General features: G+C 37.3%; 1 protein-coding gene across 1 annotated transcript in view; it reads right to left on the reverse strand.

Annotated features, from left to right (window-relative positions):
* Nucleotides 1-24820, reverse strand: part of EMB2785 (elongation factor family protein) — a 317292-nt gene that overhangs the window by 153396 nt on the left and 139076 nt on the right. Inside the window, exon 13 of the mRNA XM_089437097.1 lies at nucleotides 22232-22305. Coding sequence (XP_089293223.1) covers nucleotides 22232-22305 — 74 coding nt within the window. The remainder of the gene's footprint in view (nucleotides 1-22231; nucleotides 22306-24820) is intronic.

The following is a 24820-nucleotide window of genomic DNA, read 5'->3' on the forward strand; positions in this document are numbered from 1 at the left end:
GCTCCCGCTCCCGCTTCCGCTCCTGCTCCCCGCTTCCGCTCCCAAGTAACATTGTACTAGGGTATGGAACTTGTATTTAATCAAGAGAACCAAGCCCTCTATGCAGGGGAGACTCCCAATAATCAAGAGCATGTAGGGTGCTAGGGTATGAAACTTGTATTTAATCAAGAGCACTAAGGTCGTTCGACTATGTAGGAGGAGACTCCCACTCAAGCACGAGACAAGAAATTAGAAATTTCTCGTGGCTGATTTTGGATATTTCTATTTTCATTATGTGATCATTCATGAGTAAATGTGATGTAAATTTAGAGACTTATAGTTTATGCATTGACAATTGACAATTTTATCATAATGTAATAAATTAGAATGTACCATATATGCTTTATGATTGCACATATTTCTTAAATATCCTAATATATATATATATATTCGCATTTCCCCGTTTCCAAAATTTGGGTAGGTCGCGTTTCGTATCAGTTCCCGTTTCGGAAAATCGTACCCGTTTCTGCGTTTCATGCAACCAAGCTCCTAGTCCTTTGGGCAGGTGTCGGCATTGAAAGCCATGGTGGATGATAGTATTTAGGTGTCAGTACATATGCTAAGGCATGTAATGGAATGTTTGACATTTCCCATTGTTTTTCCACCTCTGCATGAATATAATTCTATAAGGTGATATCTCTAGCCTCAACAATGTCATTAATCTGCCCCAACATGTTATCCATCTGCTCATACACCTCCCCAAGTGTTGAGAAACCAAGTGTAGAGTAGATTAGGGTTGATTTTATCTTCTTGATAATTAATGGTGAATGTTATTTGATTTCTTATTACTTAGTATGTTCTCTTAATCAAGCAATTATACAAATATTCAAAACAAAAGGATCACAAAGATGTTGAGTATGTTGTCAGTGATGTCAAACAACAGATACAGCGGGAGCAACAAATGTAGGATGAGGTGCAGAAGCAAATGCAGAATGATGTTGCAGAGGATGATGAACCCTTAGGCTGAAATCCTAGCTCTAGTGCAGTTTTATGATGTCCCTAATGTTGATGATGTGGCAGAAACCCTAGTTGTAGGATGAAACCCTAATCCTAGGGTTTGGATCCCTTGCAACCCATGATGTAGGTGATGATGAAGCAGCTTGATGTGATGATGTGATAAGGTCATTGTTATTGTTGATATCCACAAGATGTTGCACCTGGTTGATGCAGGTTGATGAAACCCTAGCCATAGGATGAAACCCTAGATCTAGGGTTTGGCTTCCTTAGACATTGGGCACACCCTGCAGTAGTTGGAGTTTTTGAGGAAGCAAATCATTGAATTTGCCTAGAAGACCCTCAACATTGGATTCTCCTCATCGAGCCGATTCTGGTTGTATGTGGAGCATCTCGTGGGTCTTCACGGTTTGTGAGATAAGCCCAATCAAAGTTGGTACACGCAATTTTTTTCTCAAAGCCCCAAGAGTGATGATGTGACATAATTGTGTCGGTTGGACAATGTAGAGTTCCAAAGCATGAATGATGTGGCAATATTTAATTGGCTAAGTTATGGCACATTTCATTAAAAGAACAAGGAAGACATTGAATTTAATTTAATATGGTCAAAACATTTGTTTGGAAGAAAATGCCAAAAGAAAATTTATTTAGTCGGGGTCATGTCATTGCTCGGATTGTACAAGCACCACGTCAACCGCTCAAGGCAGGCACTGTCACTTTGATCCTCGGCCCACTTTATACAAGTTGTCTCCCAACAGTAGGCTATGGGGAGTAGTCCCTATGGAAATCAGATGATGGAAAGCAAATTGGGAACCAACTTGCCCAGGAGACACAGTTGACTGACCTAGCTACTCAATTTAATTTAGCAAGATTAAGGATTCGATTAGATTTAGAACTGAGACCAGTGCCTTATGGAGTCTAAAGCTCTTTCGTATTATGAATTATGACCAAGTAACCGGATGGACAATTGCTGCTTATATGATTGACTAACCTATATGCGATGCACTTCTAAGACTTAAGTGTGAAGCAAGGATCTTGGTTAATTTTAGATTATATGCATAGTCTACATGGAAACTTTCCCTTAATTTTTTTCAGAAACAACGTTCAGAGTAGGTTGTGAGATGGAAGCCAACGAGAAGCAAGCAATGGACTGATTAATGATACCTCCCCCTATGTTCCAACCACCGAGTGCCTCCAACGTTGTAGAGACTCTAGCTTTGACAACTACAAGGTGACTATGTTGTCCTAGGAGTCTATCAACCAAGCTTATGCTTGGACTTAAGTTGTTAAATGCAACTACTCTTAGAATGAAATGCAAGACGGATGAGTGAAGCTCTTAGCTTAAGATTGTTTTAAATGTTTAAGCACTTAAGTTATAATCATTCTTTATGTCAATTGAAACAGGTGGACATTGGTGGCCACCCGCCTATTCCACTTGGACCCCCAACACTGTCTCTTTCTATTTTTCAGTTTCCTTAATTGTAGCACAGTTTACTATTTTTGGCAGTTTTTCGGGTCCTGAACTTCCAAAGTTGTTTTGAGGCCCTAAACAACGTTTTTAGGGAAAACAGAGAATCTGCAAACATCCCAAACCGGCTTGTTGTTTGTTTTCAACCTTCTCTTCGAGATCTTCGAAACGAGGTATTATGATAACCAAACGGAGATCGTATGCCAAAGTTACAACCCGGGAAGTTGATGTACCAATTTACCCAAACGAGGCCCACAGTTTTAGCGCTTCATCTTCTGGGGTTAGGTTTTTGGATGTTTAGGGTTTTCCACTGTTTCTAAATAATAAATAGGCCTTTCAGCCACATTGTAACACAGTTCAGAGGCATGTAGCCACCACATCTCTTCTCAGAGATAAGCTACCATCGCCCGAGCTATCTTCTTTCCATTCTATTTGTAAGCATAGTTCAGTGTTTTTCTATTAATGAAATGAATTGTTTTTCTGTTGCATCTTTGTATTTATGATTATATCTGTAAGTTGTTGCATTCCTGTTGAAGTTTGGATCATCAATAGTGTTAGAAAATCAGAAAAGCAGAAATATTTTCTTTATATTGATAATTACTTGTGATATTCTTATGTTTTCTTATGTTCCTCTTTTATCTTTAGTTCATCAAGCAATTACCAAAACAATAGCAAAAAGATCACATACACCAGATGTAGGCGGCCAGCCAGAGAAAAACCCCTATCTAAGGGAAAATCCAGTCAACAACTCTTCCTTAATAATGAGATAATCCAAGACTTCTTGACCTAGATACAGACCTCCTCCACCAAGTTAGCCTTTTCTTCCTTCTGTAGATGATAACCCTTTCAGCAACAACTTCGATCTAGCAGCAACTTTGACCTACCAGCAACAACTTCGACTTAGCAGCAACAACTTTGACCCAGCAGTTAACCCAACAAAACTTCGACCCATCAATTAGCTGAGCAAAACTTCGACCCAACAGAATCTTCGTCCTTCCAGCAAACAACCCAATAAATCCACACGAGTGAGAGTGAGACAACCCCAGAAACTTCAATCGATCTTCTTCCAGCAAATCTCCTCCTTCTGCAACTTCGCATTTTTTTCTGCTCTTCTTGGATATCGAACTGTATGTGAGAGTGTGCTCCAAATGAATTTGAACTGCTTCAATATATATGCTTTTGGTGAGGTCAAATCACTCTATTTGAAGCTAACTTGGTGTCGAGGTGACAAATAGCTTATTTGACTCAATAATAAATCTTTTTACATGATTCAAAAGCCCAAGAAGGGTCTCTTTAAATGGATAATGACTCTAATGACTCGGTATAAATCCTAGAAGTACTCGATGGGGACTTTGACCTAAAACATGAAGACCCAAGCATGAAACCCATGCTTTAATAAGTCATCATAATAATAATAATTTATTTTTCTTTCTTTCGATCAATTCATTTCATTATGACTCAAATATAGTCATAAAGACCGAACCTAGTTATTTTCTTCAACACTTCCTCTTAACTAGGGAGGTATTCATACTTACATATACAAGTACATGGAAGATCTCAAAACACATGAACCATGAAGAGTTTAAGCACTTATGGTGCCAAAGACTAGATTCCTGACCAAGGCAATCTATCCGGGTGGGACTAAGATGGACCAAAGATTTCAGCCTCTCTAGGTACCATCATTCTTACTTGCTAACCATCAACCCAAGATCTAGGTGTGTAATGCAAGGTCAGAGCTCTATGACAAACGCCACCCTCCCTACTACTTCAAGGACTAGACATCAACACATATGCCGGCCAGATGTCCTCCCAGGAATTTTACACACTCAATCCCTCAACATATCAAATCTCTTTAACCTCAAGCATGTTTTTTCAAAAAAATTGAGAGATTTACCTAAACAGTCACAACCGCAACTAGTAACAACCTTTCAAATACTCATGAGTAAACACAAACCTTTGGGGTCTTTTGACTTCTTGATGCTGCCTCACAATTCATCACAGTAGGACTTCAAGGCTTCCCAAACAAATCTTGACAAAGGTTTCCTCAATCATTGAGCTTCCTTTCCTACTTCACGTTCAGAAACCAAACCCTACTTTCCTTCTTTCAGCAACACCTCAATATTCATTCTCCAATTTTCTTCTTCAGGGTATCCCTCATGACAATAATATGCCCTCCCTCTTAACTTGGGAGATATCCTTCCTTTTATCTCGACTTCTTCTTAGCTTAGGGAGATCAACTTCATTTTATGGCATCGAAGAATCTTTCATGGCTTCCATCCTTCTTGATCATTATCATTTATACAACTTCCTTTATCATGCTTTATCAACCAAATCAACTTTACTTACGAATATCTTCAGCTTATCGAAGATTATGTACCTGCACAACTTAGATAGCAAGTACAACCAAATACATATATAGAAGCATGAACTTAACTATATCAGAATCATATAATAATGGAAGCATTAGACTTTAGACAACAAATACCTAAACTTAGTTAGGTTCACAAACAACAAGAGACACATACTTTTATACTTCAACTTCTTGTTCGGGTTAGGTTATAACCCCTAGATCACATCAATACCTCAATCAAGATAGCAGTATCATTATATCTAGGGCCTCAATATTTCTTCCAGAGATATGACATACTCCACCATAAAATATTGCAAACCCTAGAAGCAATTCAAACAAGCATAGTTCTGCAATGCATCTAACAAATTTAGAATTCATATTTTAGACTTCTACCAGGATTTAATGCAAACCCTAGATTCCATACATGAGACACTAAGCCTTAGATGTCAACAATCAAAACTAGTCATAACACAATCTAAGGTTTCAACGATATGACCAACTTCTACTAGGATTTGATGTAAACCTTAGATTTGTATCATCGTAATGGAAACACTATCACCATATCCTAGAATATCAAACTTCGACTAGGGCTTAGTTACAAACCTTAGAATTTACATACTATCAACAATTTTGGTTAGCACATATATCTAGGATTTCATGCACAAGCATATCACAACAATATCCATTAGGTAAACCTAAGACACAACTATCAATACATTTAAAGTCAGACATATAACAATCTCGACTAGGCTAGGTTTTTTATTAGATGGACAAACATACACCTAGGGTTTCATTGCTAGAAGCTTACTCTACATACATAAGGGTTTTACTCATAAACCCTAATTTACCAAAACCTCAAGGTTTAAGAACACATTACCATCCAACCCTAAAGGACTAGGATTTCCATAACAATAACAAGGCTCAACACATGACATTACCATCAAAAGAATAGTATTTTCTAGGTTTCATTAGTAAACCTAAGTAGACTAGGGTTTTCACATTACTATTGAAAAAACCTTAGGCTAGGGTTTTACAGAGAAACTCTTATGGTTCCACAAACATAATGATTTTAATGAGGGTAGATTCAATCTAATGATTAATCCCCAAACAAGAATCTTTATGATTATGTTGGACATTGGATAAACCAATGCTCCCCGTGTGTTTCGTGACATAGACTAACCGCCTCTCGTGAATCCTTATCTTTGGCGATGCGATTGTTGAGTAACACATGCGAGTTTTGGTCTAACGGCAATCATGATTCCCAACAAGTGGTATCAGAGCGTATGTCATGAATTCGATACACACCCAGTTCACGTTGGTGCGGAGATTGTTGGACATTGGATAAACCAACGCTCCTTGTGTCTTTTGTGACATGGACTAACCACCTCTCGTGGATCCTTATCTCTAGTGATGCGATTGTTGAGTTACACATGCAGGTTTTGGTCTAATAGCAATCGTGATTCCCAACAGATTCAAAGGTTCTAGACATAACCCTTATTAGTAATGTCAAGCAGATTCCTTAAAATGAATGAGTATACCTTTATAACGAAGAGAAACAAAACTTATAGTTTAAGACATACCTTTGAGTTCAAACAAACCTTATAGGACATCAATTGCAATAGAGCTTCTATGCTTTTTCTTGTGAGTTCTTCTTCATAGCACTTGAGCATATCAGCAAGTTTTTCCTAAACAAGGAAAATATAAAAGGAAATGTTATTAACATCTAGCATAAACACATCTAGATGAGAAAAGGAAAACCAAATATAAAAGATAATACAAGGAGTAAGATACTTGTCTTTGGAAAATGGTGAGGGATCCCTCTTAATCCAATCTCAAGGGATGCCTACAACTCTAACAAAACAATTCAACAATGTTTTTCCAAAGAGTGTTAAACCTATAAGTTCTCAAAATCAAAAATACAAAACAATTCAAAACTTAGAGTAGAAGTACTTAGTAGTATAAGTCCTTTATTTTTTATTCTTTAGTCTTGTGCTTCTTTGGAGATCCTTCTTCGACAACATTTGCATAATCCTTATTTCTCTTTCTATGTCTCAGATTCTCAAGACAATTACTTTTATAGTGACCCATATTGTGATAATTGTAGCATTCAATCTTGGATATGTCTATCTTCCTTCTAGGCCCTTTAGACATCTTAAATGATCCTTTGTTCTTGTGATGAGCTGAATAGGCATTTAAAACTTTCTCCTCTTCATTCTCTTTGTTGGTTACTAGAGAAATTTTGACTACTTCTTGTCTGCATGCATTCCATAGTTATTCGAATGTAGGAGTTTCCTTCCAACTGTTGAAACCTTAAGAGAAGGCACTCTATGATGTTGGTAATCCTAGAAGTGCAGTGATTACAAGCTCCTTTTCTGGTACTATCTCATCAATTGCTCAGATTTCATCTCTTAATCTAGCTATTCTCACAGAGAAGGATGCCACTGTGTCTTCTTTTGTCATCTTTATAAATCTTAGTTCATTCTTAAGACTTGTTATTTGGCCAAGATTCTTGATAGTGAATAATTTGGATAATGCTTCATACATCTCTTGAGCATAATCTATGTTGGATATATATGCAATGAGGTTATTCTTTATTCCATCCACCATTAGTGTCATGGTGAATATTTATGTTTCCCTTAACTTTGCCTTTTCTCCATCGCTCGACTCATTAGTAGCCTTCTTTACTTTTCCTTTGACTAAATCCAATACTTTATTCTTTTCGACGATGAGGTCTATCCTCTTCTTCCATGCCCTGTAGTTGGATGCTCCATCTAATTTGTCTTCTCCCTTCATTGAGTTAGACATTGTCCTTGAAGATGGTAGACTTGACTTCTTATATGATCATGTTGATGATCCTTATTCAAATTTCTTTAAAACTCCTTATTCTCCTTTCAATAGATCTTTGTGCTGCCTTTTACCCTTCCTCACCGTAGCACTCATACCATGTTAGAAAATCAGAAAGGCAGAAAGATTTTCTTGCGATATTCTTATGTTTTCTTTTGTTCCTCTTATATCTTTAGTTCATCAAGCAATTACCAAAACAATAGCACAAAGATCACAGACACCAAATGTAAACAGACAGCCAAGGAACACCCCTTATCTATGGGAAAACCCAGTCAACAACTCTTCCTTAATAATGAGATAATCCAAGACTTCTTGACCTAGACACAAACCTCCTCCACACCAAGTTAGCATTATCTTCCTTCTGTAGATGATAACCCTTTCAGCAACAACTTCGACCTAGCAACAACTTTGACCTACCAGTAGCCACTTCAACTTAGTAGCAACAACTTTGACCCAACAAAACTTCAACCCAGAACTTGGCCCTGTCACCCACCATTTCGTGGGTGATATCCCAAGGAAAAAAAAATTCTCCAAGATGGTCCTTAGTCGGAAGCTAGCAACCCCTTGCAGCCACCAACTAGCCATGTGGTCCCTCACCCATTTAACATGATCTTATGTTTGAAGGTAGGCCTCCCGAACCTAAAGGTATGCCTTGTCACCTGGTAAAAGAGTATTATAGTTTACTTATCATTGACACTTCTGGTCATGGATTAATGGCGGGATTCGGCAGAAAGAATGAGCCGAGTTTTTGCTCTTGTCCCTAGACCCCTTTCGGATGTTAACCTTTGATTCTAGCCCCGTGGGATCTCTTTTACTGACATTTTGGCTTTAGGGATGGTAACTCATGGGAAACCCTGATTTTTTGTTGCGTGGTCCCTCTGCCCCATCCACATATATTGCCCCCTTTCCACTCATTATAACCCCATTCATCATTTCTCCCACCTGGGTCCACATTCCTCCATTGGGTCCACATAGGGTTAGCCTTTCCCTCCCCTCGTCCACTCCTTGGGTCGAGCCTGGAATGATGCCCCAGAGGTTGATGTAGCTAAAAAGAAAAGTAAAATAATACATAATCTCTACCTGATTTTCATGGCCATCACCCTAGTTCCTATAAGCCCTAGATGAGTCTCCTCGATCATTCAAAAACCCATGATTGTCCCAACCCCTAGTGGGCAACGAACCGCCCCACCTTAAAGGAGATATCCACTGTTATACCTTACACATAATGCTCTTATCCCTTGAGCCCGAAGCAGCTAATCAAAGCAAAATCATAAAAGGCAAAAGACATATAAAGAAGGGTAGAAAAATCAAGGTCGGGGCACCTCATGTACCACGATTGCTCCCTCTTATACATTATATACCCAAGTGTGGGCTTCCCTTTTACTAGCTATCCTTGTACCCCAGCATGTAGCCCAGGGCTGCCCCTTTTGATTCCCTACTACATTCATCCCTTTACCACATGCCACCACCTTTTAAAGGATGTACCTTGGAAATATTATCCCCTTTAGAAGTAGAAACCACCTAATAGGATACTTGGTTAACCCCATTTGGAGCTTGGAGACATTAGCACATGCCAAAACCCATTATGGAAAGGCATGCCTTTATAAAGTTTCCACTGTTCTCCATGGTTTGTAAGCTCTTTTACTCGATTTCCTTGATGACTTCTTGTAATGGAAGGCTAGGGGACGCATTGGATCTTATACACGATTGCAGGTGGTCTCCATCTTGGGTCTGGTCTCCCTATACGGGGTCCTAACCCTCCATTGGCACATGTAGGCTGTGTGTTGAGAGTCGTGGGCCTCCATAGCAGTAGACAACACTCCATGGATCCCCAGATATGTTCAGAGATTGCTCGAGATTCACCTGCTGGACAAGGAAGATGCACCTGGTTCACCTTTGCCCAGCCAACCCCACAGTTGTACCATGCACTTGGCAGATGACCCAGGGCTTGTATGCTGATGTGGTATCACTTACACCATCATCTGAGCCCTTCCAGATGGTCTACAGGCATCTTCGACTTACTTGGAGACCCATGAGGTCACTTGTGTGCCCTCACAGCCATTGGAAGCGCCACGGGTTTATTTTGTAGAGAACAAGGGGTCAACCCCTTGTCCATTACTTTTGGAAGTCCAATTCATCATTTTGGCACTTATGGACTTCATCAAGTTTGTTATAGAGCCCAACAACATGCATTATTGATTATTTGACCTCTTGAGAGGCTTGTTATTTTGTTTATGAGCTAGTTTGGTGGGCTTGTCACCAAAAGTTAGTTATTTGCACATTATTTTTATTTTATGGGCTAATGTAGGCTCAAATAGGTAAATCGAACTCATTAGGAGAGTATAAATACAAATGATGAGAGTTCATTTCTCATCATCACTTGGATTGGATCATTCTCTCTCTTGAGAATTTCGCATTTCCTTCTTGGTGGACGAAATTGGAGCATGGATGAATTTTGATGTTTGGATTGCACTTTCTTGTCTTCGAGTTTCTTGATTGGAAAATGTATTGATGGTTGGATATTCTCTTACATGTAAGTACAATTTTGATGTTATTTTCTTTTACTTTGTCACATACATTGATCATGGGATTTTCGCTATTTTAGGGCTAATTGTTGCATGCATTTACTGCTTCATTGTGGAATTATGTTTCTATATAGCATATCTCTATGTATGGGCCATGTTTGTTGAACGAATTTTCCTAGAGATCGAAGTTATCTTGATAAGCCATCTTGATTTGCAAATGAATTATAAATTTAAGGTCACTCTCTTTTTTACCCTAATGCTAAACAAAGTTGTCCTTAAAGCCTCCTTGAGCTAGAAATAAGATCCACTTTCATAATTCTTTGTAACGCCATATCCCCAAAGGAATTAGGCATTGATCCACCATATGGTGTTCACCTTAAGACCTCTTTTTTCTTCACCTTTCCCCCTTTTTCTAGGTCTAGCCACATTGGACCACCTAGGGCATCATTTTCCTGACAAAGTAGCCATAGAAAATTGGCCTCTACTGCATTGGTGTGTCCTCAACGTCTCCTCCAAATTCGAAGAAATTTCGACAGTGGGATTGCGAGATATCCCAAGCCCTAGCCCTGAGACCAAACTTTGCCCTGGTGTTCCCTAGGCTAGTACATCATAGGATCAATTTGGCACATCTAAGTGGAAACTCTTGTTTTGATCCTCTCCCCTTCCTTGTTTAGGTTAAGATTCATTTGTTGCTAAACTCCCTCCCCTTAACCTAACCTAGGTCCACTTGGTCTTGTGTGGTCTCGTACATTTGAAAATTTAATTCTTCAAAAACCACTAGGGAAACCAAGTTCAATAAGGATTTTAGGGTTTTGGAAGCTCCTTTACAATTCACACTCCTTGAACTTAGCCCTTAAATCCTCATCCCCTTATCCTAGAAAGCTTTGTACCTTGCTTAAGAAGCAAGCAATTCCCATTCTTGAGCCTCCCCTAGGAAAGGGTACCTGAGATCACTTCTCATCCATCTTAGTTGGTCTATCCTTTATAAGTGATTCTTTATATATTGGGTCTCCTCCCATCGGTGAAAGCCCGTATAAAGTAGGAAGCTTTAGTTGTGGTGATAATGGGCTTTAGCTTCAATGTTGTTCTTGACCTAGCTAGTGTCCCTCTAGGACCCCCTGTTAGTTTGAGTGGTAACATTTTGGCGTTGTTGCTGAGGAGGAAGCAAGTCCACCTCCCTAGTGATTCATTGAGGAATTGATTCATTAACGACAATGCAAGTATTCATCTGGCGACTCCACAACCTCTTTTCTAGATGGAAAACCATGAGATTATGACTTACCATCAAAGAAGAGACGATGAACCCCATATTCCATTGAACATTCTTTAACAAAAGGATTAATAAGTTAAGAAGGAAACACAATATCTTTAGACCTAAATCTCTCTAATATGGTTGGGGCTCTCTTTTGTTCCATACCGAAGGACCCTGATAAGCCTATGTTCACAAGGGAAGAAGACCCCCAAGAGCATCTTATGAAATTTAAGTATCGAACATGTGATGAATTATACAATGAGTATAGCCAAATGATTGCCTTTGCCACAACCTTGATTGGAAATGCCCAGGAATGGTATTCTAACTTCCCCCATCTTCCATCTCTATATGGAAGGAATTCATCCAAACCTTTAAAAAAAATGGTTTCCTAAGAAGGATGTGGTCCAAATATATAAAGGCCTCTTGTCTAGCGAAAGAATGGAGGATGAAACCATTGTTGAATTCAACCAAAGATTCAACATGATTATCCGTTCTCTCCCTCAAGAGTTGTCTCCCCCAAAGGAAGTAGCTATGGTCGCTTATCTCAATGCCTTCAAAGGGAAGTTAATCTTTGATGTCCAAAATAAGAACCCCTCTAGTCTCTTCCAAGCTCAAAATATGATGTTTGACCTTGACCAAGCCATGAGGCACAATTCCATCAACATGCTACAAATTGAAGATGAGCCCACCCCTTCAACTAATGAAGAGATATCCCCTCACAAAGATGATACATTACATGAAATCAGCAATAAAGCAAAGAAACCTCCTGACCTCGCCACAAGAATTCCCCTAAGGTTGATTCTAAGCATGACTAGCCCTTTTTATGTGACCCCTGGGATAAATGGGCACACTTTGAGAAATTGCATCCTAAACTCCAGGAGCCCTATCCATATCATGCCCTTGAGTATTATGAGAAAACTTGGAATCACCTTATCAAGGAAGTGCTTGGGAAAGATGATCCTAAACTATGAAGAACTTAGGGTGTGTGGGTTGGTAGAAGATAGAAGGGTCTTTTTCCATACATATCCCAAGAGAGAATTCTCTATAAACATTGTCATAGTCGAAACAGATCTGACATGGGGTATGATTTTATCCAACCAACTGATCGAAGATCTAAACTTGTCCATCAGTGAAGATAGTTCCACTATATACTTCCCTTGGAAAGAAAACTCCTATGTGTCCATCCCTAGACAAGAATTCTCTACCCCGATGATCGTTGCCTCCCAATAATCTGATAACGACTTAGAAGACTAGAATAATAAACTTACGGAATGGAGGATTTTAAAAAATGAACATATCAACCCCCCCCCCCCTCCCTGAGATTTGGTTAATGTATTTTGATGGACCATTTGCAGAATGAGGATCATTAAGGTCCTCCATTGGAATCTTTGTTAGAAGATTCACCTCTACTAAAGAAGAAGTGACTCATAGATGGTATACATTCCACTTTATGTGAGATATATAGGTTAAAAGGATGATGGTATGATGACAAAGATGTGCAGCATAACAAGTTGGTTGAAGTAATTTCATCTTCAAGCAAGGAGAGGACGCTCTTGATGGAAGCCTAGATGACCACATGAAGGAAGAGGTATGTATATATTTGGTAGATAAAGTCATGTCATCATATGGTTGCATATAGAATAGGTAGAATGCTCTATCTCATGAGCATGATAAAAGAAGAAGAAACTCTTCCTTTAGAAAGATGAATGAAGGCATGTAGACAATGTGCCTTGAACTCTTCTACATATTGATAAGATGAAATCAACATAATGACCTCATATGGAATATGAGGTGGTTGAAAATCATGGTTCCTATGTTGAAAGAACCATGTAAAGAAGATCCTAATGAAAGCAATATGCTAAGAAAGAACTAAGAGTTCGTGAAAGATGCAATTGTAGTCACGACAGATAAGATAAGTGATCAATATTTGATAACAAGAAGGATTAACTATGACATCTCCATTAAGAAGTTATGAAGCCCTTGATAGGTATGTTGGAAAAAGAGAACCTTAGTAATGAATGTCTTGGAGATGGATTCATACATGTGCAGGTTGTTGATGTTGAAAGAAGTTGATGTCATGACAAAAGGTCATCATAAAAGGGTAACTTTGATTTGATGTTCATTTTGATTTTTGAAAACATCTGGATGGGTTGTTACAGGGCTACCGAAAGAAGGTTGTAGAAGTCAACTACAACTAGTACTCATGTGATTGGATGGAAGATCCTAAAAGAAGCATGACTTGGAAGAGGCAGTTGTATGAACAAAAGCTAGACGTGGACTAAAATATCACTTTCTGATGAAGAGAAGGGTAACATGACTATTGGTTCAACACTATGGTTCGTTGAAGGAAAGTGATAAAGAAGATGATCGATGCCCTACAAAGATGATCTAGAAGATGACGGCTCCATGATGAAGAAGTTGAAGTTCATGACATCAAAAAGAGGAGCCCTACAAGCCGCTGATGGTACCATGATCTCCACCAAAGAGCAGATAGTTGCTATTGGAAACAAGTCCCTAGTTGAGAGGGAGCTTGGGCAAGCCCCTCATTAAGAGTGAGCTTAGGTATATTCCTTGTATATGAATAATTAGATCCTCCCTGGTTAAGAGGGAGTGACGAATATAGTTCTCTATTTCATGTGTCATGCAGTAGACAAATACTAACAATCGTAAGTATTAGTGAAGGCCATGAGGGAGAGAAGGACGTGTCATTGTTGTCTTCATATTATGAAGAAAGAACAGAGGATTGGGCAAGCATCTGAGATTGATTCTGATACCCTTTGAGCATGTGGTAAGGCATCCAATAGGCAAGACTAGTTGAAGAGGAAATTCCTTGAGGATGTGTTATTCCAAGATAGGAATTGTCCTAGAAGGACATACCTTGTGAACATTCGGGTGGGGTATGTGCCTTAAGAGACAATGATGATGGTGTCTTTTAGTCATTGTCTCTCCAGCATTGTGATCTAATCTTGCGGAGAGATAGAGCTATTAGTCAAGGCCTTGCTATGTGACAATGTTGGTTGGTATGATGAGATGCAATGATATAAGCTGAAATAATAGCTTATGAGATGGCTTACCAATCTGAATCTTCTTATGATAATTCTTCAGTATGAGAATTCTTCAATATGAGAATGTGTTATGAATATAATTCATATAGAAATAATAATAGATATAAATATAAATATAATAATAAACAATAATCAAATTAACTAATGGATAGTTAGTTAGTAATGAAAATGCATGTCTTAGAGACATGACTGTTCGTGAAAGGGTACTTACCTGGCTATATATACATGACCCTCATTCTCATTTATAACTCATCCTACATCAATTCTTTTATATAATATACAATTTACAATTACTATCCTACGATGGATGTCTTTGTCTACGAAGTATTTTAATATTTCAACTGTGTATACGACTTTTGGTCATTACATTGGTATTGAAGCCACGTCTAATCCTGGCTTTTGGCCATCAAACTGTTGAAGAAAAGTGTAACTAGGTTCGGTATTTGTCAATGTAATTTTGATCTTTGTACTTGTCAAGAAAAAGAGATATTATTTTTAATACATTATATGAATGAGTTTCTTGCTCATTCCATAGGTCTAGGAAAGTCAAGAGTCAAAATCATGTTAAAGAACTCTTCTTGAGCATTTATGTAATGTACATGAGTCAACCTAGTGTCATGTAGCCCTCCGAGACAAGCACCATCCTCCAAAGAAGAAGACTACAAGAAAAACAATGAAGAGAACATCATGTCGGCCTCAAAATATATATATTAATGTCATGTCAGCTCATATAAAAGACACAACGATTCACCTAGACAAGTCGGCTCAAAATGGAGACATAACACCTATATATACCCAGCTGGGGTATCCACAAAAGACAGGAAGAATCTCAGACTTGTCTGAGATTTTTCGGAAGTCTACTATAGGATCTCAGATAAGCACATTGAGTACAGAACTTCGGACTAGCTTTACAACTTCGGATAAGAAGACAAAACCTCAGATATGTCTAAAGTTTTCGATGGTGATTATAGTAAGTAATCACAGTCCTAAGATCTCGCAAAACTTTGAAATCACTGTTCTTCGAATGAGTATTATCAAGATGAATGTACTTTGTCTCCTCCCTATCTCGGTGATCACAGAAGTAGTGTTACAGTCTTAACATACATATGGAAAGGAAGACACTCTTTGTCTCAGCCTCCTCACACTCACTACCTCAGTATTCAATCATAGTCTCGGCATACATGAAGGATCTCAGTCACACTCTATTTCAGCATATACATTACTTGATGATCATTGTCTCACAAGTCTCAGTGATGATATCGGCGGTAGTGCAGCAAGGTGTAATAAAGATGTAACAACAATAATGACATAATAGAGATAATCTCAGTAAGATGATGATACAAGGAAGGAGTAGCGATGGTGCAGAAACAATGATCTCATCATTATGATGAAGTTCTCCATGAAGGTCTAGCTATGATGTTATAGCAATGAAGATCTTGATAGTGCAACAATGATGAAGCAATAATGATGATCTCAGCAGCGACACAAAGGAGGATTAGTGTCTTGGTCTTGGAGGGGCATATTAGGTCAAGGGTCAAGGTCTTGGTATTCATCAATTGGAATCTCTATAAGAATAATTTAGTGTGGGTTTTCCTCTCCAAGAGGGAGAGGTTTTGGCCCTGGCAGAATGCCAAATATCTTGTGTTCTTATCTCTTTGTTTTGATAAGCTATTTGATGAACTAACGAAGACACACTCTAATAATGTCAAAGAGAAGATCGTGCTATAATAAAATGAAAAACATCTCACAAATAGCTATCAAGTATAAGAAGAATCTTACTAATGCTAATTGCCCTAGATTCTTCAACAAAAACTTCGTCAACATTGATGTCGTAAGCAGAGCTTCGGCGAAAATCACAAGAGGAAAGACATTTGTCGACGCGTTTCGAACCAACCCGTGTTGATGTCGTCAAAATTCAAGCGTCTTGCTATGAAGTAGGAGTTTCTCCTCTCTGAGTTTGACGTCAAGCCTTTGGCCATTGAAAAAAAAAATATATATATATATATATATATTGAAAAAAAGATAAGAAAGAGTATATATAAAAAAAAATAAAAAATAAAAAGATATATATTAAAAAATAAAGAAATCAGAGATAAAGTTATATAAAAAGAATATTAAAAAAAGGGTTCAAAAAAGAATATAAAAATGTATATATAATATATATCTAAAAATAAAATTAAAATAAATAAAAATCCAAAAATTGGCAGAAAAGCGACGGCCGCTACCGCCACTCAACTTTCCAACTAGTCATTTGACAGACCCCAACTGCAACACTCCAGACACCACTGCACGACCCATTTAACCATTTTGGTTGTTGTTTCGCATGCCATAACCTTTGTTGCAACCGTCTCAATCGCCGAACTCTTTGAACCTGTCATGCGTTACAGTTGTCGGCATGAACTGTTGAAGCTATAAAACCTTTGGAACCAACGGTCGACGCTATCTACAGCCGGAAACCACCGTACGATGTTGCTACAACAGCGGCCCAGTCCCTGTGCCATCCATACCAAGTAACAAAACACATACCTACCACGTCCATCAGACTCACTCAAGAGTACAACGGACGTTTTTCTATAAGTTGCTAAATTGCAGAGTTTTACTGAAGAAGCGAAGCAGAAAGTGAGCAAATAATCTTTTGGCCATTCAAATCAGTGCGTGACTTTTTGAAAAAAAAAATTGATAGCCACCGATTCATATTTGGTTAAAGGTTTTTTGTTTGGAGTACGAAGTTAATCATCCAAATATTTACAAACACGTCCGTAGAGTAATAATACCATTCAATCAAGTTGGTCAAACTACATTAAAATATCATTTAACAAATAAAGAAATAAGAGTTAAAGTTTCAAAATAATTTCAAAGAAGAGTCAAAAGTTATAAAAGGGTAAGGGATAGTATTAAAGAAAAAAAAGTGCAAAGAACAGTCATGTTCATACAATCGATCCCTCCATTAACCATTGACATTTGAGAATTTCTTAAGGTTATAGTTAAGGGGGTTTGAAATATTTCATCATATATATATATATATATATATATAAAGAGTCAAAAATTATATCTAAGAAAAGTTATAAGTTTATATATATATAGAGAAAAAGGAAGGAAGTTTTTAATAATAAAAGGAAAGGGGTTATTTAAATAAAGTTATTAAAAGGAGTTACACAAAAAAAGGGTTGAAGAATTAATAAAAGTTAAGGGGGTTACCTTTAAACCCTAAGTTTAGTGACAAACTCAAAAGAAATTTCATCACTAAAGAAAGATAGAGTCTAATTTGAAGATGAACAAAGAAACTATGGATTCCATAAACAACTTTACAGTTTGGACAAGATGTCCATTTTGTGGAGCAGAAGATCAGTATTTATCGTTTTTTTTAAATCACATAATACCTTGTCCCAAATGTCGAAGATTGTTTACTTTAGAAGAATATCAAGATAGTGCCCAGACACAAATTAAAAAATTAAAAGAAGAAATCACAAAACTTCAAAAAAAGAATGAAGCATCAGAAAAGAAATATAAAGATCTCCAAGATCGGTTTCATGAAAAATCAACAGAAAGCAACGAAGAAATTTGACATCTAAGGAACCACAATGAGAAACTTCTTGCACAAGTCAAAAAGTGTAAAACTAAGAAGCACAAGTTAAAACAAGAAAAAGAAAGTTTTGACAAAAAATTCAACAAAAGTCTATCAAAGAAAAAAGACTTAAAAGACCTTAACAAAAAATTATTAGAACAAATCAAGTGTTTAAAAGACAAGAAGCTTGAAGACCAAAATAAATTTGACTCAGAAAATGAAAAATGCTTACGTCTCAAAAATCATAACCAAAATCTTCTCCAATAGATTAAAAACTTAAGGACGATAAGAAATCATTGACAAATAGGTTCAAAGAAATTGTCACAAAGGAAGCATCAAAATCACTAGATGTAGTAGTCCAAGTTGGGGAAGAAGAAACAAACATCGATTCCACTAATCTCACAGTTCAGGCTAAGTTGCACGAAATGCCGAAACGTTTTGGAGTTTCGGAAACGAGTAGGTTTACAAACATCACCTCCCAAAAATGGAAACGTTAGCCGAAACGCCAAATGAAACATCATATATATATATAAAGTTATAAACAAGTGAATAACACATTATCTTGCAAGTAAAAAGGGAAGAAGACCAATAGATGCCACTTGAGAAGGAAAACCAAGTCTATATTAACTCTCATAGATGATTACAAGATGGTCGAGTTTTGGGTACGGGTACGGCCCGAAACACAGGGTTACTAGAAGTTTCGTGCAACATAGAGTTCAGGCAAATCCAAATCCTACTAAAGTGAAGACGTACTCAGAGGTTGTCGTTCAAACAAAGAACACTCCAAATGAGGATTCAGTGACCAATTCAACAACAGCAATGTTCGAAGGAAATCAGGAAACATCCACTAACATGATAAGGGAAATTCCAACCAAAAGAATTATGTATCGACATCCGAATCACAAGAGCAGACTTTCCAATCAATCTACGTACCAGTATAACTGAGAAAATAAACGACGAGTTTATGTTTCGAGGAATATTGAAGTTTGCAGAATCCAGTTACACGATAACGAATCATCAAAAAAATTGAGTGCGCAGAAGATCAATCTAGGATGATCTGATCCGTTCTCAGTACGACAATTTTATATGTCACTCCAAGGACCATATCAACTTGTATTAACAAAGACGATCGTCCCGAGAAGAGCAGACATTCGTCGTAGATAAGAGATCAAGGCCTTTCATCAACAAGCTTTGAGGACAAAGCTTTTTGAAGGGGAAGGCAATGTTATGAATCTAATTCATATAGAAATAATAATAAATATAATAATAAACAATAAGCAAATTAACTAATGGTTAGTTAATTAGTAACGAAAAAGCATATCTTAGAGACATGATTGTTCATGAAAGGGTACTTACTTGGCTATATATACAGGACTCTCATTCTCATTTGTAATTCATCCTACATCGATTCTTTTATACAATATACAATTTACAATTACTATCCTACGATGGATGTCTTTGTCTACGAAGTATTTTAATATTTCTGCTATGTATGCGACTTTTGATCATTACAAAATGTCCAAGTACCATGTATGGATTATGAATACCTCCCTAGTTTGCAGAATCCAGTCCCACGATAACGATTCATCAATAAATTTGAGTGCGCAGAAGATCAATATAGGATGGTCTGATCCATTCTCAATATGACAATTTTATATATCACTCCAAGGATCATATCAACTTGTATCAACAAAGATGATCGTCCCAAGAAGAGAAGACATTCGTAGCAAATAAGAGATCATGTCCTTTCATCAACAAGCTTTGAGGACAAAGTTTTTTGAAAGGGAAAGCAATGTTATGAATCTAATTCATATAGAAATAATAATAAATATAAATATAAATATAATAATAAACAATAAGTAAACTAAGTAATGGTTAGTTAGTTAGTAATGAAAAATCATGTCTTAGAGACATCATTGTTCGTGAAAAGGTACTTACCTGGCTTTATATACAGGACCCTCATTCTCATTTGTAACTCATCCTACATCAATTCTTTTGTACAATATACAATTTACAATTACTATCCTACGATGGATGTCCTTGTCTATGAAGTATTTTAATATTTCTGCTACGTATGCGACTTTTGGTCATTACAAAATATCCAAGTACCATGTATGGATTATGAATGCCTCCCTAGTTTGCAGAATCCAGTGCCACGATAATGATTCATCAATCAATTTGAGTGCGTAGAAGATCAATCTAGGATGGTCTGATCCGTTCTCAATATGACAATTTTATATATCACTCCAAGGATCATATCAACTTGTATCAACAAAGATGATCATCCCAAGAAAAGAAGACATTCGTAGCAAATAAGAGATCAAGTCCTTTCATCAACAAGCTTTGAGGACAAAGTTTTTTGAAGGGGAAGGCAATGATATGAATCTAATTCATATAGAAATAATAATAAATATAAATATAATAATAAACAATAAGTAAACTAACTAATGGTTAGTTAGTTAGTAATGAAAAAGCATGTCTTAGAGACATGACTGTTCGTGAAAAGGTACTTACCTGTCTATATATACAGGACCCTCATTCTCATTTGTAACTCATCCTACATCAATTCTTTTATACAATATACAATTTACAATTACTATCCTAAGATGGATGTCTTTGTCTACGAGGTATTTTAATATTTCTGCTACGTACACGACTTTTGGTCATTACAAAATGTCCAAGTACCATGTATGGATTATGAATACCTCCCTAGTTAAGAGGGAGTGTTGAAATGTGTAACTAGGTTTGGTCTTCATAATGTCTATTGTAATCATGATTTTATGTATTTGATGAAAAGAGAAAAATAAATTTATTATTTCATTCTTGATGCATGGGTTTCATGCTCAAGGTAAATTTATTTGTAGGTCAAGCACCCATTGAGTGCTTCTAGGTTTGTCATAGAATTATGAAGTCAAAAGATTCATTGTCATACATGTAAGACCCCTTTGGGCATGTTATATCTTGTAAAGAAAATTTTTGTAGAGTCAAAAATGTTATAAAGGCCCTCCAAGACCTTGTCAAGCAAGTCGGCCTACATGAATGATCAAGTCGACCTCATGGAAGCAATTTGTACCCCTGGAAAGCCTATATATAAGAAGGAACTCAACCTCATTTGGACATAAGAAGAAGTTCAATCTCCAGAGGAAAGAAGCAGCAAGACAAAAAGAAAAGGATGAAAATCAAGGATAAGAAGAAAAGAAGCAAGATCGAAGTTTTGGACCTCTCTCTCTCTCGTGTTATGGTTTTTAAAGTTGGTGAGCAAGTCAAAGTTGTTGGAAGTTGCTGTGAAAGTTGAAGTTGCTAGAAGTTGCTAGGAAAGTCTAAGTTACTAGAAGTTGTTGGGCAAGTCGAAGTTGCTGGAAGTTGTTGGGCAAGTCGAAGTTGTTGGAAGTTGCTAGGCAAATAGAAGTTGTTGGAAGTTGTTAGGTAAATAGAAGTTGTTGGAAGTTGTTGGGCATGTCGAAGTTGTTGGAAAAGTTGTTCGTGTCGAGGTTGATGGAGAATTTGTTGGGGTCGAACCGTCGAAGTTGTCGCTGGAAAGTCAAAGTTTGTTGTTGTATGCTGCATAAGGAAAGCTCATCAAAAAGAAAGGTTGACTTGGTCTTGGAGGCGTCTTTGTCAAGGGTCTTAGGTCTTGGAATTCATCATTTGAAGATTCTATAAGAAGAGAAGAATTCTTGTGGGTTTTCCTCTCAAAAGGAGAGGTTTTGGCCTTGGCTAGCAGCCTACATTTTGTGTCTTCTTGTCTCTTTGATCTTCATTGTTTGGTATTTCTTTGATGATAGAAAACACAATAATAATCAAGTTAAAGAAGAAGCTAATCAAGTTAAGTAAAAAGACATCACAAGCAGTTATCAAAATAAGAGAAATCACCTAATCTAGCTGCCCCTAGATCTCTCAACAAAATCTAGCCATGGAATCCCTATGTTGAGAAATACTTATCCCATCATTGCATCAACTTTAGAACAAGAAGTGTTGTTATTGCATAAGTTTACTTCTTAGCATGTAAGACAAACAACATACTTACAAGATATTAAAACCCCAATAATTGTAGCATTGAATCCGGACTCCGGAGACAAAGAATCAAGTTCATTATATTCAAAAATATTAGACCCAACTAGGAAATATAAGATCATATCTAAATTAGAACCACAAGTTTAAAAACTTACTTAGAAATGCACGATGCATAAATCCAGTACCATGTGTATCTGCATTAAACACACTTCGATATCCAACAAGCCCTCTGGAAGCATGCCAATTACATATCAATCAAATATTCCTTCACTCTTGTTCATGCATTTCAAACAACAACAAAAGACATAAAAGTAATTATTTATTCTTTTAGAAATAGACATTAAAACAGAAAAAATATCATAGAAACAAATAGCTACAATTGGAAAGCATCATTACCTTTTAAGAAAGAAGAATAGGTTTTGTTATCCAATATTCTTTCATCTACTCCTTACATTATACTTAATGTGTTTCCTAATACATCTTCCAGTATTATACATGCATCCTTTTGTTGTTACAACTAATAAGAACTGTTCTAAACAGAAAAAGTTATTCATCCAACTTGACAGAAATTGAGTTTGTTTCAATGTCCACTGATGACCAAAATAAATAAATGAGACTAGATACTACAACCAGCAATTTCTTTCCTGCAGGCTTTCCAACTTTAAAGATCAGGATGATATGTCTGCAACTATGTAGCAACTTAAATTGCATACTTCTAGAAACAATCAAGCTCTAACCCCACTTCACTAAAAAAGCTGTTTGAGGTAACAAGAAAACCCATTAGTCATTGACTAGTTGCCAATTTATGTTTAAAACTTGACAGCCACCCACCAGTTTTCTTTCCATGCAACTCCTAAATTGAGTTGAATCCTAAACCATAATTACAGTTGGCAAAATCGAACATTAGCTAAACAACTAATATGTTAAAGCAGCTTTGGACCTATGTTGCAGCAAAATGTCTAGTACAGTGCTGTACCAAGCGTGTTTTTGTATTTGAAACACGTTCTGACCAAACCAAAGTCCCTACAATGTGGTTCCAACACTAAATATGCCTATTTTCAAATTTTAACTTGGTTTGACCGCATATCCTAAACAAACTAAGAAACTGGTCTTCCCTTCCCTCCACCACCCAAAAAGCACAAACACACTTTTCCTTTTATCTTTCTGCTGCTAAGCTCTCTGTTGCTCCCACTTTATACTATAGCCATCAAGCTTAGTTGACCATGGGGATCCCACTTTTCCTTTTATCTTACTGCTGCTAATCACTCTGTTACTCCCACTTTATACTATAGTCATCAAGCATAGTTAACCATGGGGAAGCCGCCATAGGCTATCATTCACCTACTCTAAAGTGAGAAAGGGAAGGCTACTAAGGTGAATGAAGATAACTTGACTATGTTGCCCTTGGGGTTTCACATTGTGTTTTTAGATCTTTGTGCACCAAGTGAGAACCTAGGAGGTAACAAGAGGCAAAAAAATATACCAACTAAGCAATTCTTACAACACGCTGCAATATAATTGAGACCATTTAGTTCGACAAAAACAGAACATACCTCGAGAATATGTTGCAGAGTATTGTAACAAAGAGATTACAATCAACCTCATACCAGTGTTTTCAAACTCGGCTAAGTTGACCAAGATGATAACTAACAAAGTCAACTCAATCATCTATTCAAGGGACCAGTTTCATACTGAACTGACTGCATCAATGCGTGGCTCAACCATTTCAAAACCAAACAAGTCCAACACAACCGAGTCCCTACATGCTCTTCCAAGTTAGTCCAAGCCTCCATTGTGGTGGATTTTTCACAAAAAAAAAAGTGTCAAATTTAACAAAAAATTAATATTAAACTCTAATTCCTACCAAAAAACTATAAAAAGAACAGCCCCCACCTCGACATTTGCCTGAGGATTTGTAGTTTTGGAGCAATGTTGAAGAGTAGTGATTTAGATTGAGCTTGGAGCTTGTTTGGCAAATATCTTGGGCTATTTGTAGTGTATTTGGCATCGAAGTGAGGAGGCTACAACCCATCTTCAAGCATGGAGAAGTTGTGGACCAAACTCTTCTCCAACAGATAGATTAAAAACAACATTGCCTCGAACCCCAAATCACTGCCAACCCAAGGGACCATTCCCCTTCCACACAGACCTCAAAGGCATCACCAAACCAAATCTCTTACCAGCAAGCAACTGAGGTTAGCTAGACACCAATGGTGGGTTACTTCCTCCCAGTAGCAGCATAGCTGAGAGTTTAGATCGTGTTCCCCTTGATCCCTATCAAGGCAACATTCTATTTTGAGTTTTCAACATTCAGCATCAAGTATTAAGAGAGATCTATCTAGAGGATCATCTCCTAGTCCCTAACCCCTTTTGGCGGCCGCCCACACTTGGAGTCGAGGGTTTTCCATGTCTTTGCATATAGACATAATGTTTCTACTCTGATGTTTTTGTCCCTTATATAGGAGACCATTCGGTACTCCTTGTATAGACATCATTGTACTCAACAGTCCCATTGACCTACTTTTGTTGTCATTTGTTGGACATTAGATTGAGCTTGGAGCTTGTTTGGCAAATATCTTGGGCTATTTGTAGTGTGTTTGGCATCGAAGTGAGGAGGCTACAACCCATCTTCAAGCATGGAGAAGTTGTGGACCAAACTCTTCTCCAACAGATAGATTAAAAACAACATTGCCTCGAACCCTAATCGCTGCCAACCTAAGGGACCATTCCCCTTCCACACAGAC

Source organism: Pinus tabuliformis, chromosome 5_2, assembly GCF_031772625.1.
Source record: "Pinus tabuliformis cultivar Carrire ecotype Pingquan chromosome 5_2, CPIR1, whole genome shotgun sequence".
Classification (NCBI taxonomy): domain Eukaryota; kingdom Viridiplantae; phylum Streptophyta; class Pinopsida; order Pinales; family Pinaceae; genus Pinus; species Pinus tabuliformis.